The sequence below is a fragment of the Acyrthosiphon pisum genome, chromosome A3, assembly GCF_005508785.2.
Source record: "Acyrthosiphon pisum isolate AL4f chromosome A3, pea_aphid_22Mar2018_4r6ur, whole genome shotgun sequence".
In the NCBI taxonomy this organism is placed as follows: domain Eukaryota; kingdom Metazoa; phylum Arthropoda; class Insecta; order Hemiptera; family Aphididae; genus Acyrthosiphon; species Acyrthosiphon pisum.
Window position 1 is genome coordinate 32,913,653 of NC_042496.1, and position 18,116 is coordinate 32,931,768.

At 32.8% G+C, this 18,116-nt stretch overlaps 2 protein-coding genes across 2 annotated transcripts in view; one reads left to right on the top strand and one right to left on the bottom strand.

The window, feature by feature from the left end:
• The window catches only part of LOC100574096 (serine/threonine-protein kinase STE20), a 10,302-nt gene extending 4,310 nt beyond the window's left edge, over window positions 1-5,992 (top strand). The window contains exons 2-3 of the mRNA XM_003245605.3: window positions 452-967; window positions 5,499-5,992. Of these exons, the coding sequence (XP_003245653.1) occupies window positions 452-967; window positions 5,499-5,836 (854 nt within the window). The 3' untranslated portion in view covers window positions 5,837-5,992. The remainder of the gene's footprint in view (window positions 1-451; window positions 968-5,498) is intronic.
• A 4,438-nt stretch (window positions 5,993-10,430) lies between these two features.
• LOC100168554 (lateral signaling target protein 2 homolog) overlaps window positions 10,431-18,116 on the bottom strand; it is a 10,709-nt gene continuing 3,023 nt past the window's right edge. Inside the window, exons 3-4 of the mRNA XM_001945285.5 lie at window positions 13,518-14,069; window positions 10,431-10,806 (exon numbers count right to left, since the gene is read on the bottom strand). Of these exons, the coding sequence (XP_001945320.1) occupies window positions 10,666-10,806; window positions 13,518-14,069 (693 nt within the window). The 3' untranslated portion in view covers window positions 10,431-10,665. The remainder of the gene's footprint in view (window positions 10,807-13,517; window positions 14,070-18,116) is intronic.

An 18,116-nucleotide genomic window follows, 5' to 3' on the forward strand; every position in this document is an offset into this window, starting at 1 on the left:
TGCATAAAATAGTTTTTTCTATGTTGTACATTTGTAAGACGGAGACAACGCATGCGGGTGTAGCGTCTTCTTAAGTTAGGTACTTAACAAATAATATGTACGACACTACGACGTACCTATTGTACCTAATAGGTTTGGATAAAAAACATCGAATACTATATTTTATTTCAAAAATTCTGAGGTGATATTATAATTATTAATTAATAATTTCTATGTTATGCACACTTAACTTGTTCTGGTGGCGAAAACCGTGTGCGGGCGGGCTTTGTCGTGCATGTCCTTCTAAATCCTAATCCCTTCGAAACGATTTTTTCCCCCGAAATGTATATTTTTAATTTTCTTGCAGATCGTAATATCGTATTTTAATGTATAATTTGAGTACCTATGACCTATCATATGGGTTCGTGTCGGGATGCTGAATATATTGTATAATTTATTATTGCTTATACAGACTTACAAGAAGCGCAAAAGTTTATGGAGCAGTTGGACTACGATTATTCAGCGGTGGTGGCTGACGCCGCAGCGGCAGCGGCGCAACAGAGGCCCGTCGCCGATTTGTTGTGGTACGACTACGGCGGCGGCAGCGGTATTAGCGGGGGCGTCGGACGGGGAGAAAGCGGCGGCGGTTCAAGCGGCGCTGGCTATTTCGGCGGTGGATTTCCGGTCACGGGTGTGCAGGCCACACCGCTGTTCGGGGCCGACAAACGGGGCGGAACGACTCAGTCAAGCAACGGTGGCATATGGTTTGGGCCGCGGTTGGGCCGCAGAAAACGCCGTGGCGGATCGCCGTTCAGCGGTAGCGTCGTGCATCCCGTTGACGGAAACGCGATCGGGCCGGCCGCTTCGTCGCTGCTGCAACAAAATCCGTTGGCCGCGGGCTCGACGTCCGCGGCGGCAGAGCAGGCCGCTGTCTCGGATCTGATCAATAACGTGCCGTGGGTGCTCGTACCAATCATCGATAATTCCCGTGAGTACATAAAATGGTAATGGTGGAGGAGGGGGAACGGGAAAAATTACACTATATTGAGCGCATCATAAGGTATTGAGATAATATGAGGTTTGCCAATAATTTTTATTAGTTATTTGACATTTTCGTATCGGTGTAATAATACATCCTGAACCTGGGCGGACTGGGTGTCAATGGGCCTGAAATTGGGCCTATCAATAATACATTTTTTTATATAGGTAGTATAAACTATACCGTAGATATTAAATATCAGTATTATGGTACCTTCGTGTACTGTATAAATGTATAATATATATTAATTATGTATTATTAATTAATAACGTGAGCCAACTGGCCAACTGACGATTGCAGTATGGCCGTATGGGTAAGTTTTATAATGCAGTAAAAATTACTGCATAATATGTTACAATTCACTTATATATTAGTATTTCACTGTCTGCCATACCTATATATGGGCTATATGCATTAATTGCAGTCGGGGAGTATACATAAATCTGATTTCCTATGACTTTGAGACATACACGTATCCGTTTGATAAATTATGTTTCAATTTTGTATAAAAACTTCTTTGGACTATGAATAGCATATACTTTATAACACATAATCTTCTAGATTTCGTTCAAAGGGTTTTAAAATAGCTTTGATAATAGTATAATATGGGGGTAGGTCGTATAAAGGTTTGAATCGCATTTTTATATGATTTAACCAATATTTAATTCTGACAAATATATTATAACCTATTTAAATTTGTCTTCTAATCGTTATAACTATATTATAATTTATAACGTAACTACTAACTGTAGGACGTAGGTAGAGTAATATTGATTGAATATATATTTTTATTTAATATATTTTGATTAAAATATGTATATTATTATATTTAATTAATGGGATAGTGGTAATGACTATTATAAGTCTTAGTGGTGAATATAATGGTGATATTGTACTAATATGAGAAATATGACCCATATTATAGTCACGACGTACTTATGCCTGTGCCCCTTTTTCTTTGTTTTTGTTTCACACCCCAGCGTGATTGATCTCATACATTAAATATAACATGTTTCGGTATTATATCAGTTATGACTTATGAACACACCCCATAATGACTCTCTGGCCACTGCCTCTGGTAGTATAATATATATATATATATATATAACGCTTATACTGCCATGTACCTACCTAAATATATTATTTAAGAAACCTGCAGCTGTCCGCCCACCAGTGACTCAGTGATATTATCACAATAATTCGACTTAAAAGGATGGTACTGGTACAACACACGGATATACTGTATTCAGTGCTTCTGTTTATCGTACACGCGTATTGGTATAATATTTCAAGAAATATCCATCTGGACGTCAGATTAGGGTTTCAACGAACAATATATTATTTTGCACGTTTGGCTATGAAAACTGAAGAAAACAAAATTAGTAACCACCTCATACATTTTATATATCATTAATCTAATACAACTTAAAAGTACTCCACATAATATTATAACTTTAATATATTATATAGTAATCTTCTAAAAGATATTGGATTTACTTTTAAGTCATCAAATATTAAAAATGTGGTACTCTATATATTATACCTACCTATTACCTAAATGTTTTATAATATGATGTGTTATTATTTTATACCGGATACAGATAATATATGCCTGTATATTATGATAGTTATAACTTATAACTAATAACTAATAACCGAAGGCTGCAATAATTAATGCTGTCGTACCAGTTACGTGGAGCTACCTACTTAATAAGAGTTAAGACATTTTATATCTTCATTGGAGTACAATAATAATATACCTAGTTAACTATTCCTATTAATCCTATTTCACATAAACAAACTATAGGTAGGTAACATACCTAATCACTATTATCTATTAGACATTTTGAACTGACTTGTCATATGATACCACTAAACCAATCACACAGTATGGACAAACTAACACCAAACCGCAGTATATTAGACAAATATGGTTCTTCAAGACTACTTTCGAAACCATGAACGAATCTCAATAATTTAATGTATAGACTAAAGGTAACTAGGTATACCTAATTTAGATATTATGCGGACGCAACAAAAGTCAAAATTTTTTACAATATTCAATAATTTTATCGGTCAAAAATCATTCTTGTCACTCATAAACAAGCTCATACACTATACATACCTATTACAGTGTAGAAAATCGTGTAACTAAAGAATACAATATAAATCTAAAAAACTAAAATTATTAATAATTAATAAAATCATCATTTAATTAATGTAATAAGTAATGCAATAATTCTATACATTTATTACGGGTAACCGAGTACCTAACTATGTTTAATAATAATTTATATGGTAATATATTGTAAATTTTTAGACTGATATAATATAAGCATGTGAGTTGTGTTCATTTTTTGGGCATGATTGGTACTTTGACATTAGATATTTTCGTGTTCGGTTTTAAAAGTAAGATTATTTAAAATGTAGTACTTAATATTTTTATTTTACTGGTAGTACCTATAGGTATACATATCGTTATATTGTACTATTGTGCGGTATGATCTTGAATCCTTATTTAGAATAATTTTTAATATTTTATTTTGTAATTTTTTAGTAGGTTATTTAAACATACTTTATTAGTACCTATATTACCAGTTACTGCTTAATCTCAAACAGAATAAACGAGATACTAAATCTTGATTACAAGACTGCACAATATATGCGTGTTCACCTATATAATATATAAAACCAAAGTTTACAAGACATATTTCCCTATTCATTTCTGTGCCAAAACGATAAATATTATAATAAAGTAAAAACAAGCCAACAGGAAAGAAGGTTCTGATGGATGATATATTATATCAATATCACCCACATCACCCACATCACCCACCGCGTAATTACGCCGCTGGGCGTGGACGTCGATAACCATCATGTTGTACTAATTTCATAATATCGTACATATTAATATATTATAGTATTATACCTATTATATATTTCGCCGTCCCGGTCTACATAATATACACATGTACTAGGTATCTTTTTTCCAGCAATACGCTTATGTTTATAATCATATGACGTTATGGCAATGACATAGAATAATATTGGGATCTGCCTTAGTGCCTTGTGTAACGTGTTTCGTTTAAAATTGCGTCGAAGCGTATGGTTATCGCGTTTTTTGTTTTGCCGTAATATTATCCGATACTGATACAGACCGCGCGTCGTCGTATATAATATGACACAATATACATTGGGCATTGCAGAATATCACAATATCGTGATAAATTGCCGACCCGACTTAGCCTTTGGGGGGGGGCGTGACGCTGGAAGCCTTCTGGAAACCACCACCATACCCTGCGCCAGACCCTGCGAAAATAATAATAATTACTATCGTTTCACCGCCCCAAATTGCAGGAATAACAAATCATTATATAAAATGTAAATAACGCGTTATACGATCGCCTGTGTAGCTGTACCGTTGCAGGCCACAGTGTAGATCTGTGAGCAGTGTCTTATCTTCGGGTGTTGGAGGCGTGTTTTTGTTCGTACGGTAATACAAAAATAAAATTATATACGCGTGCCAGCAGGCTAGTTTTGTAAAGTATAACTAGTATAAGTATATTTTGTATTCAGAATACTCGAGGACCGAGGCCGGATTGAGTACCTATAGTCTCGGCCCTTCGAGAAATATTTTTCAACTGGCCAATAATTTGGTATAGTGTCATATATTTTAATATTAATAATGGAAACTTTTTTAAAAAAGTATTTGAATACAAAAATATAAATACAAAAAATACGTATACAAACCACGTACCTATTTGAATATTTTTTTACTAAGTATAATATAGCATTCAAATACAAAAAAGTGATATTATTTATAAATAGATAATAAATTATAATTATCATTGTAAAATTGTTATACATAAAAATTATACGAACATGAACATAATGTTCGTTCTAATAAAAATACTGAATCATCACTGTTTCCGGTTTCGACAATTTGTTTAAAAATATTCGTAAAACAGTTCATTTTTTTTTTAAATTCTTGACTTATATAACTATAACTGATTTTGAATATCTGATATCATAATAATTATACGCATAATGACTGTTATTGATCGAATTTCGTATTTTTTTTAAATGTACCTATTACTATAATATTACCTATTAGTTCTCACGTTAGTTTTCTAATATTAGTCTGAATTACATATAACTACGAAACATGGTTGGTTTTAATATAATATAAAAACACTAACTTTTAATGAGAAATTATTATTGAACGGAAGGCGCATGGCTGATAACGCTAACGAGCGCGATGCGCGTGGAGGTATACGCTGTGACTATCGAAACAGTAATGGACCACGTATTTTAATTTTTAGTATTTTAAATCACAGAATATATTACATTTCAAGAAACAAAGGGGTTATCTGCCCCCAGGGTGTCGGCGTGGGCCGACGGGTGGTCTAGACCTCTCCCCCCTCTATAGGCCCCCATAGAAAAAAATAATTTACTTATACTTGTGCGTTATTCCCGGCAGTGTACAATCAAATACAGATGAAGCAGAACGCGAGGAACGGCAGATCGTCGGAGGAGGACGATGACGACGTGGCGTCGCGGTCGCGGCACTCAGCCAGATCGCCGCCGTACTCGCCACCCTTCTCGCCGCGTCTGGGCCGGCAGGCGGTCATGGCCCAGCCGCAAGTGCCCAGGCTAGGCCGCGAAACGTTGCTGTACCGGCGAGACGCCAGAAACGCGTTGTACCAGCAGTCGAACGCGACGCTGCTCAAACAACAGCGGCAGCAGCAGCAGCAGCAGCAACAACATTCACCGCAAACAGCCGCAGAATCGGCGGCGGCGCGACGTCAGGCCGTGTAGACGACTTCCGTGAGGTGCATAACTCGTGCTTTGAACCGAACGATGGGACAAGAACGAAACTCACAAATTCATTATATATGTTATATTATATATTATGATTTAGCGTAGTCGGTATTTTTCGTAGTCTAATAAAAACGATAATGATAATATTATTAATTTAATCCGTTTATTATAAATTCGGGGTAGTCCTTAGGATTTCCAATACTCGTTACGGGAGTTGGACCAATACTACAATATATTATATTTTACATTTGGTCTATAAGTCTGCAAATAGTTGTTATTATTTAGAATTTGGTATACCTAAATGGGATAATTATTATATTTTACAAATTAAGTTTGTATATAAATGACAAATTCAATAACACTTCAAAGTATTACATAATAATCGATAAGTAAGGCGCATGGCTGTTCGTTACCCAGACTCATCGCATATATGGTCAGTTGGTTACATGTTCCATCAATAGTTGTAGTTGGTGCTGTGGATGGGGAACAGCATGAGACACTTATTAGTTATTGGTACCTTATTGTTGAATGGAAAGGAACTTTAAAGTTCACTTGTAAGAGCAAAGAGGGAACATCAATAGTTCTGCAAGGTAATCGACTTGCACAGGAATATTATAGGTTAAACATGCCTATACCTATTAGCCTATACCTCGAACATGCATATGCCTATTAGCCAGACATGATAGACACAGAGCTTTCTGGACCGTATAGTCATGTGGAGGATGGTCTTTACTCAGTATATTTAAGTTTTAGATGACAGAATGCGTTTCGGAATCACTCTAAAGTCTAAATTATATTAGTGATTACTGATTACTGATTAGTCTATTAGTCTATAATATACTCTATAGAACCACAAAAGAGTCTCGTAAAAATCATATTTTATGAAATTATAAACAGTTCAGTTTAGAATTTATATTGTTATAGTCAAGTTAAATTAATTTGATATTTCGATGTGCCTTTATAGTTAAACTCTTAAAATTACATAAATGAAAAATAGATACCTTTATTGGCTTTATTTGTCAATTTTTAAAACATAATTTCTAATTTTCAAAATAACTTAAATAATAAATAAATAGCTTTGAAAACTTTTTATTGAATACAATTCTTCTTATTATTATAATTATATGTATAGTTACAAATTATAGATGAAAAACCCATAATTTAAATAAAATAATAAATAAATGTTGTTTTTTTATACCAGCTTGGTATTTGAAAAACACAATTCAATACTATATATACATATAATGAAAACTGAGATCTCTCTAAATTAATGTATATTTACCTATTTAAATTTTCATATTTTTAGATTGTATTATTATTTATTGGTCATAATCATAAAATATACTCTAAAAATTGTAAAATTGTAAAATTAAGAATTATGCCCTTAAAACTAAAATACCACAAGACATATAAAAATATGCACTACCTGTATAAATAGTTAATATTTTTTTTTTCGTAATGTCTTAAAACTAATATTTATTTCTATCTTACTCGGCAACAAATCTAATATCCCTCAAAAAACATGCAAACCAACATCTTCTGAGCCCTATACACATTGCCTTTTATATATTATTATATATAGATTATTATATTATTGTATAGACGTATACAGTATTGTCTGGTCGGGGAGTGATCCCTATATTATGTTCTAATGAGGTCTTGTTTACAAAACGATTTAAGTCTATATATATATATATATTACATTACCACCGCGAATCATGTGTGCGCTGAGCCCACCAAGACAATATATTATTATATATTGTAATTTGAAGCACCATAATAATATATTGATGCGTATACAAAGTGGTCTGTTTCAGTGCAGGTTACTCTAATTTTTCGAATAGATATTTTTCAAAAAATAGTGTTGTAAGTTCAGGTCCGGGACTTTATGTAGGTATGCACTTAATATGGCAGATTAGAAAAAGAAGTAGTACTTAAAACATTTTAAAAGACGTATATGTTTTGGTAACTTAGGTTACCAAACAATATTATTTTGATAGTAAAATTTTAACAAAGGTTCATATTTCCACCCCCTCTACGTGATTATTTAGTAAAGTTCTGAGAATTTTCAATTTTTACCTTTCAAAAGCACCGGTTTTACTTAATAGATTACAATTTATGGATACGATTTGATAACAATGTTAACAATTTTATTGATATTTTAAATTTATGGATCTTAAGACGTGTGAATGATTTATTGAATTTAAATAAATACATAATACATAACATTTCCATGGGGCCTTCCTAAGGGGCTTTAGCCCTCCCCCTGAATCCGAGTCTGATTATAGGTAGATACCTATTTCGATGTATATATACAATAATTTATATGAGTACAATAATAATGTATACATCCCGTTAAATATTCAATATAATATAGAATGCTACATCGTATGGTACCTATAGAAATAATTAAGAAATACTCAACAGGTTTATAAAAAAAAGAACAACAAATAATAAATAATAAATATACCTATCATTATAACAAAGGTCCAATCTTACTTCTCTCGAGCAGGACGATGGGACTCGATATTCGCGCGGTGAATCATATTATTATATTTACAGGACTCAGTTGCAGCAGCGTTCGATAAAATGTATAATTATTAATTACATGCTTGTGCAAAGATCGTTCCGCACCTACTTTCTGCCCTTCATTATTTCTGTATATAGACATAATATTTTGTTCTGCATACAAAACACTATATTTCAACGGTGGGTAGATATCCGGATACCCCTCCCCTATGTTGAAGGCGTCGTATATTATTGTATTAGTGTATAATATAACAATATGAAAATATTATTATCGTATAATAATATGAAAAAATGAATATTGAACGATCACTATACATATTATATTGTGAAACCAAATTGCAGAAGTTTACACTATGGGCATAATATATTATACAAATCTCGACAAGTAAATGGTTGTTTTTAAACTCAGTTAGGGTAAGTTTAGGCAAATATTTGTTGATTTCGCATGAATTAAGAAACAATCAAGTTACCTATAAGTTAAAAAGTTACAATAAAATAAAATGTCTTACGACTTACACATTATTATACATAATACATTTATGTATAAATATTATATACATGAGGAAAGTCGCCACTGTACCTATGTCTGTTACAGACATAAATAATTGGACCGTTTTCGCGGTGGTTGTTCCATGATGCAGTTGAAATGTGTTATACAAAATAAAATTACATTTAACAATCGAATTGGTAGGTATACGAAATGATTTTTTAAGCATGTTCACCTCAGTTTTATGGTTAAATTATACTTATGCATATTTAAATAAATTCTGATTTTGATGTATATAAATTCTAAATCAAAATTTGAAAGAGCAGGTGTTTTTTTGAGTTATATAACTTTGTATACTAAGGATAATATATGTGTATGGTAATAGCCAATATGTTAATTAACATATTGGCTATTACCATTAAGTACCTTTATGATTGCTTAGATGATTTCAAAATGTTAGTAATCACTATTGATCTTTATATTTTATGGATAATTATTCTTAGTATAAACATTTTAATAACTCAGAAACTACTTATTAGAATTTAAATTTAGGTACATCATCATTTTCAAGAAAATCAACTGCTAAATAATTTTCAGTAAAATGTTAATATAAATTTAAAATAAAGTCATTTGAAAAATAGAAGTTTGTATCGCCATAGGACACTCACGTAGTACAGAAAATATCAGGAATTTGAAAATATGCTTAAAAATTCTAAAAATCAGAATTTGAATAAGAGTATTATTAAATCGAAAAATGAGCATGTTTAAGTATCAACATGTAACGAGTAAGGTACAAAAACGGGGAGTGTACCTACGTTTTACACGAGTAATGTAAGCCTTATATGTACATAAGATTATCCAGCTAATTTGTAGTTTGTACCATGGTTGAAATATACAAGGTTATTGTATTTATACCCCTACTAGATCAAATATTTGATGATAAAAACAAAAATGGCAGCGTAAAGGGACCAATAATAATCAAGTATACATGCGCGGGAATTTTGGATTTGTTAGCTTTTGTCAGCGTGTTTTTGATGATACGAAAAATGTATATTTTTGACATCCTTTACGCAGCCATTTTGTTTCTGATGATAACAATCCGAGTCAATATGCAATAATCTTCTGTAATCGTAAATTGATGATGTCTGTGGAATGGCCAACATGCCAAACTCTACAAATCATCAAGTTAGATACCTAGTTATTCCATATTCATTATTAGTTAATAAAAAAAATTATTATTATTAAATTATTAATCATTATTTTATGGTACGTTTTATAAAAGTGTACTTTTTTTTTACTCAGCCGTAGATAATGTACAAATTATCCGTGTAATTTACGAAATGAACGTTTCATAATTTATAAATAATATTTTTACTTTATCCAATAGGTTGTCTTTAGGTATATAATATTGTATACAGTCATACGGATATATTTGTATGTATACTTCCGTACTTTGCCCAACATTTAATTTATAATAGCGTGGTTTGTTTAGTGCGACGAATCGTTGCAGGATTAATAAATATAATAAACTATTATGTCTCATTATTGCATTCTTTATAATATACACATATAATTATTATGGTTTCGCGTACAATTTTATATACATATATAGTATTATAATAGATAATATATAAATTATATTACTTATAAGTTATAACTAATTATTATATACACTCAGGATCCGCGCTATGGTGATCCTTATATTTACGCGTGGGCAGACGATTCAATCTTTCCGCGCCTAAATGATTATTCATCATTCTTCGACAATAACAAAAAAAGGTCGCCGAAAAGGCTTGTACCGGGTGCGTGGTTACACTTGTTCTTGTTTCAGTTCTAATGCCCACACGTCTTGTGGCCACCCGGTTCTGCCTTTGCTCCGCTTGTGGTGGTGTTGGTGTTCTTGGTGTTGGTGGTCATTGGTAGGATTCAAAGGGTTTCGGGCGATCATCATCTATAAAAAATAAATCATACATTTTAATACCATTTAAAAGTATATTTTGATACAATTATAATAATATTATATAATAGATACTATTATTCAATATTATACGCATTAATATTTATTATTTAATAATCTGCTGCCGCAGTGTGCACATCATATTATAATTATGTATAATATAATATATAATAGCCGTCGTTGATATAATAGTAAATAGATATCGCCCTCGAAGTGTCACGTGTCAGACGTGTAAATACCTATATACACAATATTGTACGATGCCGTCCCAGACGGTTCTATTACAATATATTATAATATAATTATGGCATTATAATATTATGATAAGTGTATTATAATAAAGCGTTTGAACACGGTTATGGTTTATAGTTGATTGCTGGGGTAATCGCGTGGTAAATATATCACTCTCCAGTCATAACATTTAGGGTTCCGCGATATTGCAGGCGCGTGCGTATATTATTTAATTACACTGCAGATGGGTCGGGTGTATAGCGAACGTCGAGCGACTGCATTAAAAACGGCAATCGAATTTGGACGTAATGTGACAAGGTTATAGTAACAGTGGCGTAATAATATTATATTATATTAACAGAATCGCTTGAACAAAAAAAAAATTTTGCATTATACGACATAGTTGGCCGTTTAATAAATGTGTGTGACGCTATATTATTATGCGTTGTTGAAAATTCACTGAATCCTTGATTGATATGTGAATGTAAATTTGGACGCGTATATAGGCGATTTTCTTTGGAAAATGTGCGCGGTTTGAACAATTAATATGTTGTTTTATTTTAAATTGAAATCGATTTTTAGGTGTTTTTTCCCACGATGCGACGAGCGCCGCTAGACAAAACCCAACGTTCGCTTGTATAGATTGTAACGACGTTTTTATAGTAAAAAGGGTTCGAAAAATTACGTTATAAATACGCATAGGTATAATAGTGGTACCCATATGTAAATAATCGTAAATCGTAAATCGTTGCACGAATTTCGAGTATATAGGCCTTAGCTATGGTATATTGCTACAGTGCAGCTACTCGAACATAATATTATACTCCAGACAGATTTTATACGTCCAAATATTATATTATGATTTCTGGTTTCCGATAGTTCTAAATAGGATTTACGGTTTTCTATTTATTATTATCACACGAAAAAATGTCGCTCATCGCTGTATAGTAGGTTACAAGTGGGTCACTGTGATGGATGGTGTTAAATTTGAATCCAATGATAATATAATATCATTGTATAAGAAAAACGATTCTGAGCGAAAACGGTCAGTCAGTCTATGATATTACTATATATACATTTAATGATATTATTGTGAATAAAGTCATTTATATATTTACTTATCTACGTGGACCCTTGTTTAAATTTTTCAATCATTGGCTATAAGAGTTGAACATTTTATAAATTTTAAACTACAAAATAATTATTAAATTTTAAAATTGGTGCATTTTGTCAAATTTGAACTTTAAATGTTTATAAAAAAAATTGTGGCTATGTATTTATAATATTTTTCAAGTGCTATTGTAACAATATATCAGAAGCCTTGCATTAAATTTTCACCCATTTTTACCCAACAAATAAAATTGTATTGATATTTATAGAAAAAAAACCTAAAAGAATTGAAAACTGTCAATGCCCGTAAACAGCTCAAAAAGAGTTAAATATTTTCAAAATGTTATGGTTTATAGAAAATAAAAATATAAACATTCAGTAAAATTTTCATTTATCTGTCGTTGGCCGTATGGAAAATTAGTCTTTTTGTGAAAAGACTAGACTCTTTACAATGGGGTAGCCCGTTTGCGAACTACTTATTATTTTTCCAAATGGCCTGCTGTTTTTCAGGCTTATTACATACGGACTAACAGCATTCAGGCCTTTTAAGAACTACGCAATCATTGTAAATTTTTTCGCAAAAAGACTAATTTTCCATACGGCCTACGACATGTCTACAGTTATTCGCTTTTGAATAATAATAAAATAACAAAACCACTACATGAGAAATCGAGTAAATATCCAATATTGTAAAAATATGAACTCCAAACGCTCATAAAAATTTTATTTTATTTGTTTGTACACATTTTTTTTTGATAAAGGTAGACAAACTTGTAAGGAATCTTGTATACATTTTCAAATCTTAGATTTAAAAAGAAAAATTCTTATGAATTCTCAACTCAAAATGATTTGCTAATTTTCGTGATTTTTCCGTATTTTGTCAATATTTGAACTTTATATGCTTATAACAAAAAACTGTGACTAAGGATTTTTAATATTTTTCAAATGTCATTGTAACAATATAGTAGGAGCCTTATATTAAATTTTCAAGCTTTTTAATCCAACAAATAAAGTTTTATTGACATTCATAGAAAAAAAAACCTAAAAAAAGTTGGAAACTGAGTATATCCGTAAACAGCTCCAAACAAGACAAAATATTTTTAAAATTCACTCAGAATCTAATACGATATTCAATACCAATTTTATTGTATTATAATATACAGCTCACATTATGACAAATACTGTTGTCCCCAATCCCCTCCCCCCACAACTTAAATCTCACACAACCATAATATAATAATTGGTTGGTACAGTTTTAAACTATACCTATATATTAAGTTGTCTAATTTGTAATTGTTATTCATTTTACTTTATGTAACTAACCTTATAACTTATAAGTTATTGTAAGGTTTTTATGTACAAACCTGCTGTTGTTGGGTCTTCTCGGCCTGCACGTGTGGCGTCTGCACCGACCGTTTGGACGTGTGCGCGGACAGGTCGGCTTTGAAACCGTCTGTGTCCGGGTCGTCGCTGTCCAGCACGGTCATCAGGTAACCAATGTAAGACGTGGCCAGCCGGAGCGTTTTGATTTTCGACAGTTTGGTGTCGGACGGCACGTTGGGTATGCAGTCCCGGAGGTCGGAGAACGCGTTGTTGATGCTCTGCGTCCGTCGCCGTTCCTTCTTGTTGGCCGTGTTCCTGCGCTTGACGACGCGCACAACCGGCACCGCCGCCGGCATCAGAGTCGTCGGGGCAGACTCCGAAGAACTGCACTGTTGCTGCATCAGATGCTGTTGCTGTTGCAGCAAATGTTGTCGCCGTTGAAATTGCAGTTGCTGTTGCTGCTGCGGCTGAAGCTGCAGTCGTTTATTGTTGTCATCGCCGTCGTTTGCTTCTTCATCGTTGTCGTTTTCGTCGTCGTCGTCGTCGTCGTCGGCAGCAGAGGCATTGTTGTTACTTTGTTGTGCAGGACGGTACTGTAAAGGGAAACGGCTCAATATATTATGTGTCATTATGATATTGTTTTTGATATCAGTTAAGGCGTTTGATGGTGATGGGTTGGTGGTGGGTTGTTAAATAATCAATCTCTATTTCAACGGTTGGTTAAAGACAGATTGGATAAATTTCAGTTATTTCATCTACTATTTAATATATGATATTATCACATCTCATGATATTACACCTATAGCTGTATTACCCGACCTCGCCTAGGTTAAATTTAAACTATTTAATGTTTCAGGAATTGCTATTAGTTTATTAACCGATCGAGTTTTCGTGCGCAATTACCTAAGATTGGGTTTGAGTATATTATTATAAAGAACTATAGCATATCTATACCATATATAACTATACCATTTTAGGCAAACCTATCTATATATAGGTACGATACCTATATATATAATATTATGTCGTTCGTGTAATATTCAAATAATAACTACCAATTGTAAATTATCTAACTACTATATAGGCTTATACTGCGCTTGAATTATTGAAAGCCGAGGCCGTTTGAAGTATTCGTATTTGGCCCCCTTCCAATAGTTCGAGAGTTGGAATTAAATTAATCGTTAAAGCCCGTAATGAGAATATTGTAAACCGTACGTAATAAGAGACAAAAGCTGAACATAAACTGCGGGTCTGCGTGTTTAATATAAATAGAATCCTGTATATTATTCTGTCTTCATTAAAAAAAAAAAAAAATGTTTGCGCAGTAACAACCACACGCACTGCAGACGCGCGAGAAGCGCGAATATTAAAAAAAAAAAACCGTTTTACGAAAACTTAATGATGATGTACCTATCCGAAATACACTCACGACGAGCTCTAAATTTGTATTTATTATTGATCAGGGTTTTTGATTCGAAAAGAGTATAATATAATATCCGCTATAATATAGTTAATGAGTTAATCTCCAAGAAATTGTACACTGAACGCGTGTATATCCAGCGCATGTGCGAGTGAGTATACTATTACCTTTATATACGTATTTAGATTATAATTAAAACTATATACGACTAAACAAAAATTCTACGTTTTTTCCGAGTCAGTTTGCACCTTTCCGGGGTCGGGTGCCGCGTGCATATGTATAAAATATATAGTGTATAGTGTAGTCTAACACTGCAGCGGTGTGGGATACACTACACGTGTTGGAGTAGGTACCTATATAACATGTAGTCATAACTCCAAACCCATTAAATAAAATCCCAAGTGCTCGACCTAACCCGGAAAGTAAAAAAAAAAAACGGAGGGTAAATTGAAACTGGTCGTATAATAGACGCATATTATATAGGTGCGGGGATGTCGCGATTTATTTTGTCGCACGACAGTTCCGGTGGCGCGTAAAAAGGGACTGATGTACACAACCTTTATAGTTTATAATGTAATAATAATAATGCAAATAATCTTTGCTACGGAATAAAACTCCATTTACGAATAATAACATATTACGAGTATACGATAACTGCAATACAAAATATTTAACATATATCTATATAGTTGTATACTACGATAAATTAATAATAACACTTTAAAAAAAAATATTTTCATATTTAAATACGATTTGAACTCATCAATATTACCACGATTGGAAAACCAATATTAGCCTTATTACCTGCCGCTCACATTATTATTAAAGGAGAGGCCCTGAATTTACGATATTTCAAACAGTTATGTATTGGTATGGATTCCGATCATAATTTGCTTATTTTTCATACAAATGTTCGATGGTTATCAAAAGGAAACGGTCTCAAATTTCTCATTAAATTTAATTATACTATTTATATTTTATATTAATATTTTTGTTTGCATATTAAATAATTTTTTTATACTTAATATTATTACTTTGTAAGTTGATATATAAATTTTTAAAGGGGGGGGGGGATGACATGTTTGGAATTTTACAAGGAGGACGTAGGATGAAAAGGGAACCACTGCATTAAACATTTGAAACATTTATAGGAGAAGATAAAGATTCTGGTATTTTTTTATTAATACTTTTCATTTATTCGCGAATCGATTATAGCTCAATAAGAAATGGACAATCAATGTTACCAACAATTAGTTTAAATAAAAAGACTAAATTTTGGAAATTCCTTTTATAGTGTAGATTATTAATATTGAAAAACTTGAAATTCCATTATAACCCGAATGTAGGGTTTTCGTTCAACATGCCATATTGAAATGTTATTTTAAATTGACTATATTCATGAATTAAGGTAATATTGAACCAAATAAGTGAAATACATTATTCAAGATGAGATCTTATAGTATCTTACCAATAAAAAATAAACTGTTTTAGGGAATTACAGCAAAAAAACTCATAGCAATTTTTCATGAAAAAATGTAGCGTGCAGGACGAGTGGGTTGGCTGGTTGGAAAAATCGTAACCAGTTTTAATTACATTTTTTTTAACGGAAAAACATAGTTTATATAATATTTATTTGTGGTTTTTTTTAGCTTATAATCGAATATGGTAAAAACTGTTCCGCAGTGTTAAATTATTGTTTATAGATCGTGTTTCATGGTTAGATGATCTTCGTCACTGCATTAAACAAAACGTCATATTATATTAATATATTTTAATGTTCGGTCGAAAAGCGTTGTTCATTGGATGGCGCCGCGCCGGCGAGACGGTCGGGGAGAAAACGGTCAGCGACGAGTGACGACGGATGACCAAATAGGTATACCGACGAAAAATGATACGGTTACCCGCTGGTTACATCGACCACGAGTAGGTATACCGTATAATATAATTTATACAAATATACAATGTTATTTTGATGGATGGCGGTCTCCTCAGCCGAGCTTATACCGTGGCTGAAGAGTTGAAGACAGAGTCGGAATACCGCGAGGCTTTATAATATTGTAATATGGAACCTCAATAAAGTCGACTGCACTACAGCACGCCTTTAAACGTATTAAATATAGGGAACCCGACACGAAACGGTGAAGTAGAATCCCGGATTTACACCACGGAATTTTAAAACGGACGCGTTCAAAAGTGGTCGCCTGAACATTTATCGTCGCAATCCAGTGAGGGCGGTCCTCGTTGGACTGTGGTAATAGCTGCTGCACGGCCGTCGGCCACATTGTTTTCAAAATTCTCGATTAGTTTTCACGTTTTTCTTTTTTTTTTCAACGTCTTTGGCAAATCTCGATAACAGCCGTTTGCCAGTCCGTATTAATAATTGTACATATTATATAGTAGTGGCTAAACTTGTCTTAGCGCTGGATCCCGACGAACAACGACGACACTATTCGTACCCTGCACTTCCCGCGATAATTGTGCTTCATGGTAGGATTAAGCGTGCGCAGAACTTCTGGAAGGGTAGTCATACATGAGTACATAAGACACACACATATTACGTATACATATATATATATATTAATATATTTATATTCACACCTAATAGTTATAAAAACTAATTTGGATTATAGGATAACCTCATTCAAGTACATTTACCATACGTACTAAAAAAGTATTTTATGATTGACTATATCAATTATCATGATAGTATAATATTGAATATTGAGGGGAGAAAGTTCGCAGAGCAGACAAGTGCCTACCATGACTACCCCGCGCGCACTCTAATGGGATGCACAAATTCCACGACATAACATAGAATTATTCACGGGTTTCTTGTAGGTGTAGAACAATATAAAGTTTTTTATGCCACGTATTATATTATATGTATACACCACCGTCCACCGACGTCCGCCGTTATTTATAAATTACAATTTATTGCATTTACGTGACCCAAAACTCCACAATAACGCACTATATAGGTACATACTTCAAATCGACGATATTGTATTATTAAAAATATATTTATATTTATTAAGTTACCTACTTATGTGTGCAGTGTAAGCAACTATAGAAGTAGGTACCTATATTATGGCATAATAACATTATACTATAATGTATATTATATCATATATTAAAAAAACGATTATGTAAAATTTTTAGTTTTATATTGATGTTTTGTTGTTACCTATACCATACGTACAAATGCCATACTGCCAAAAAA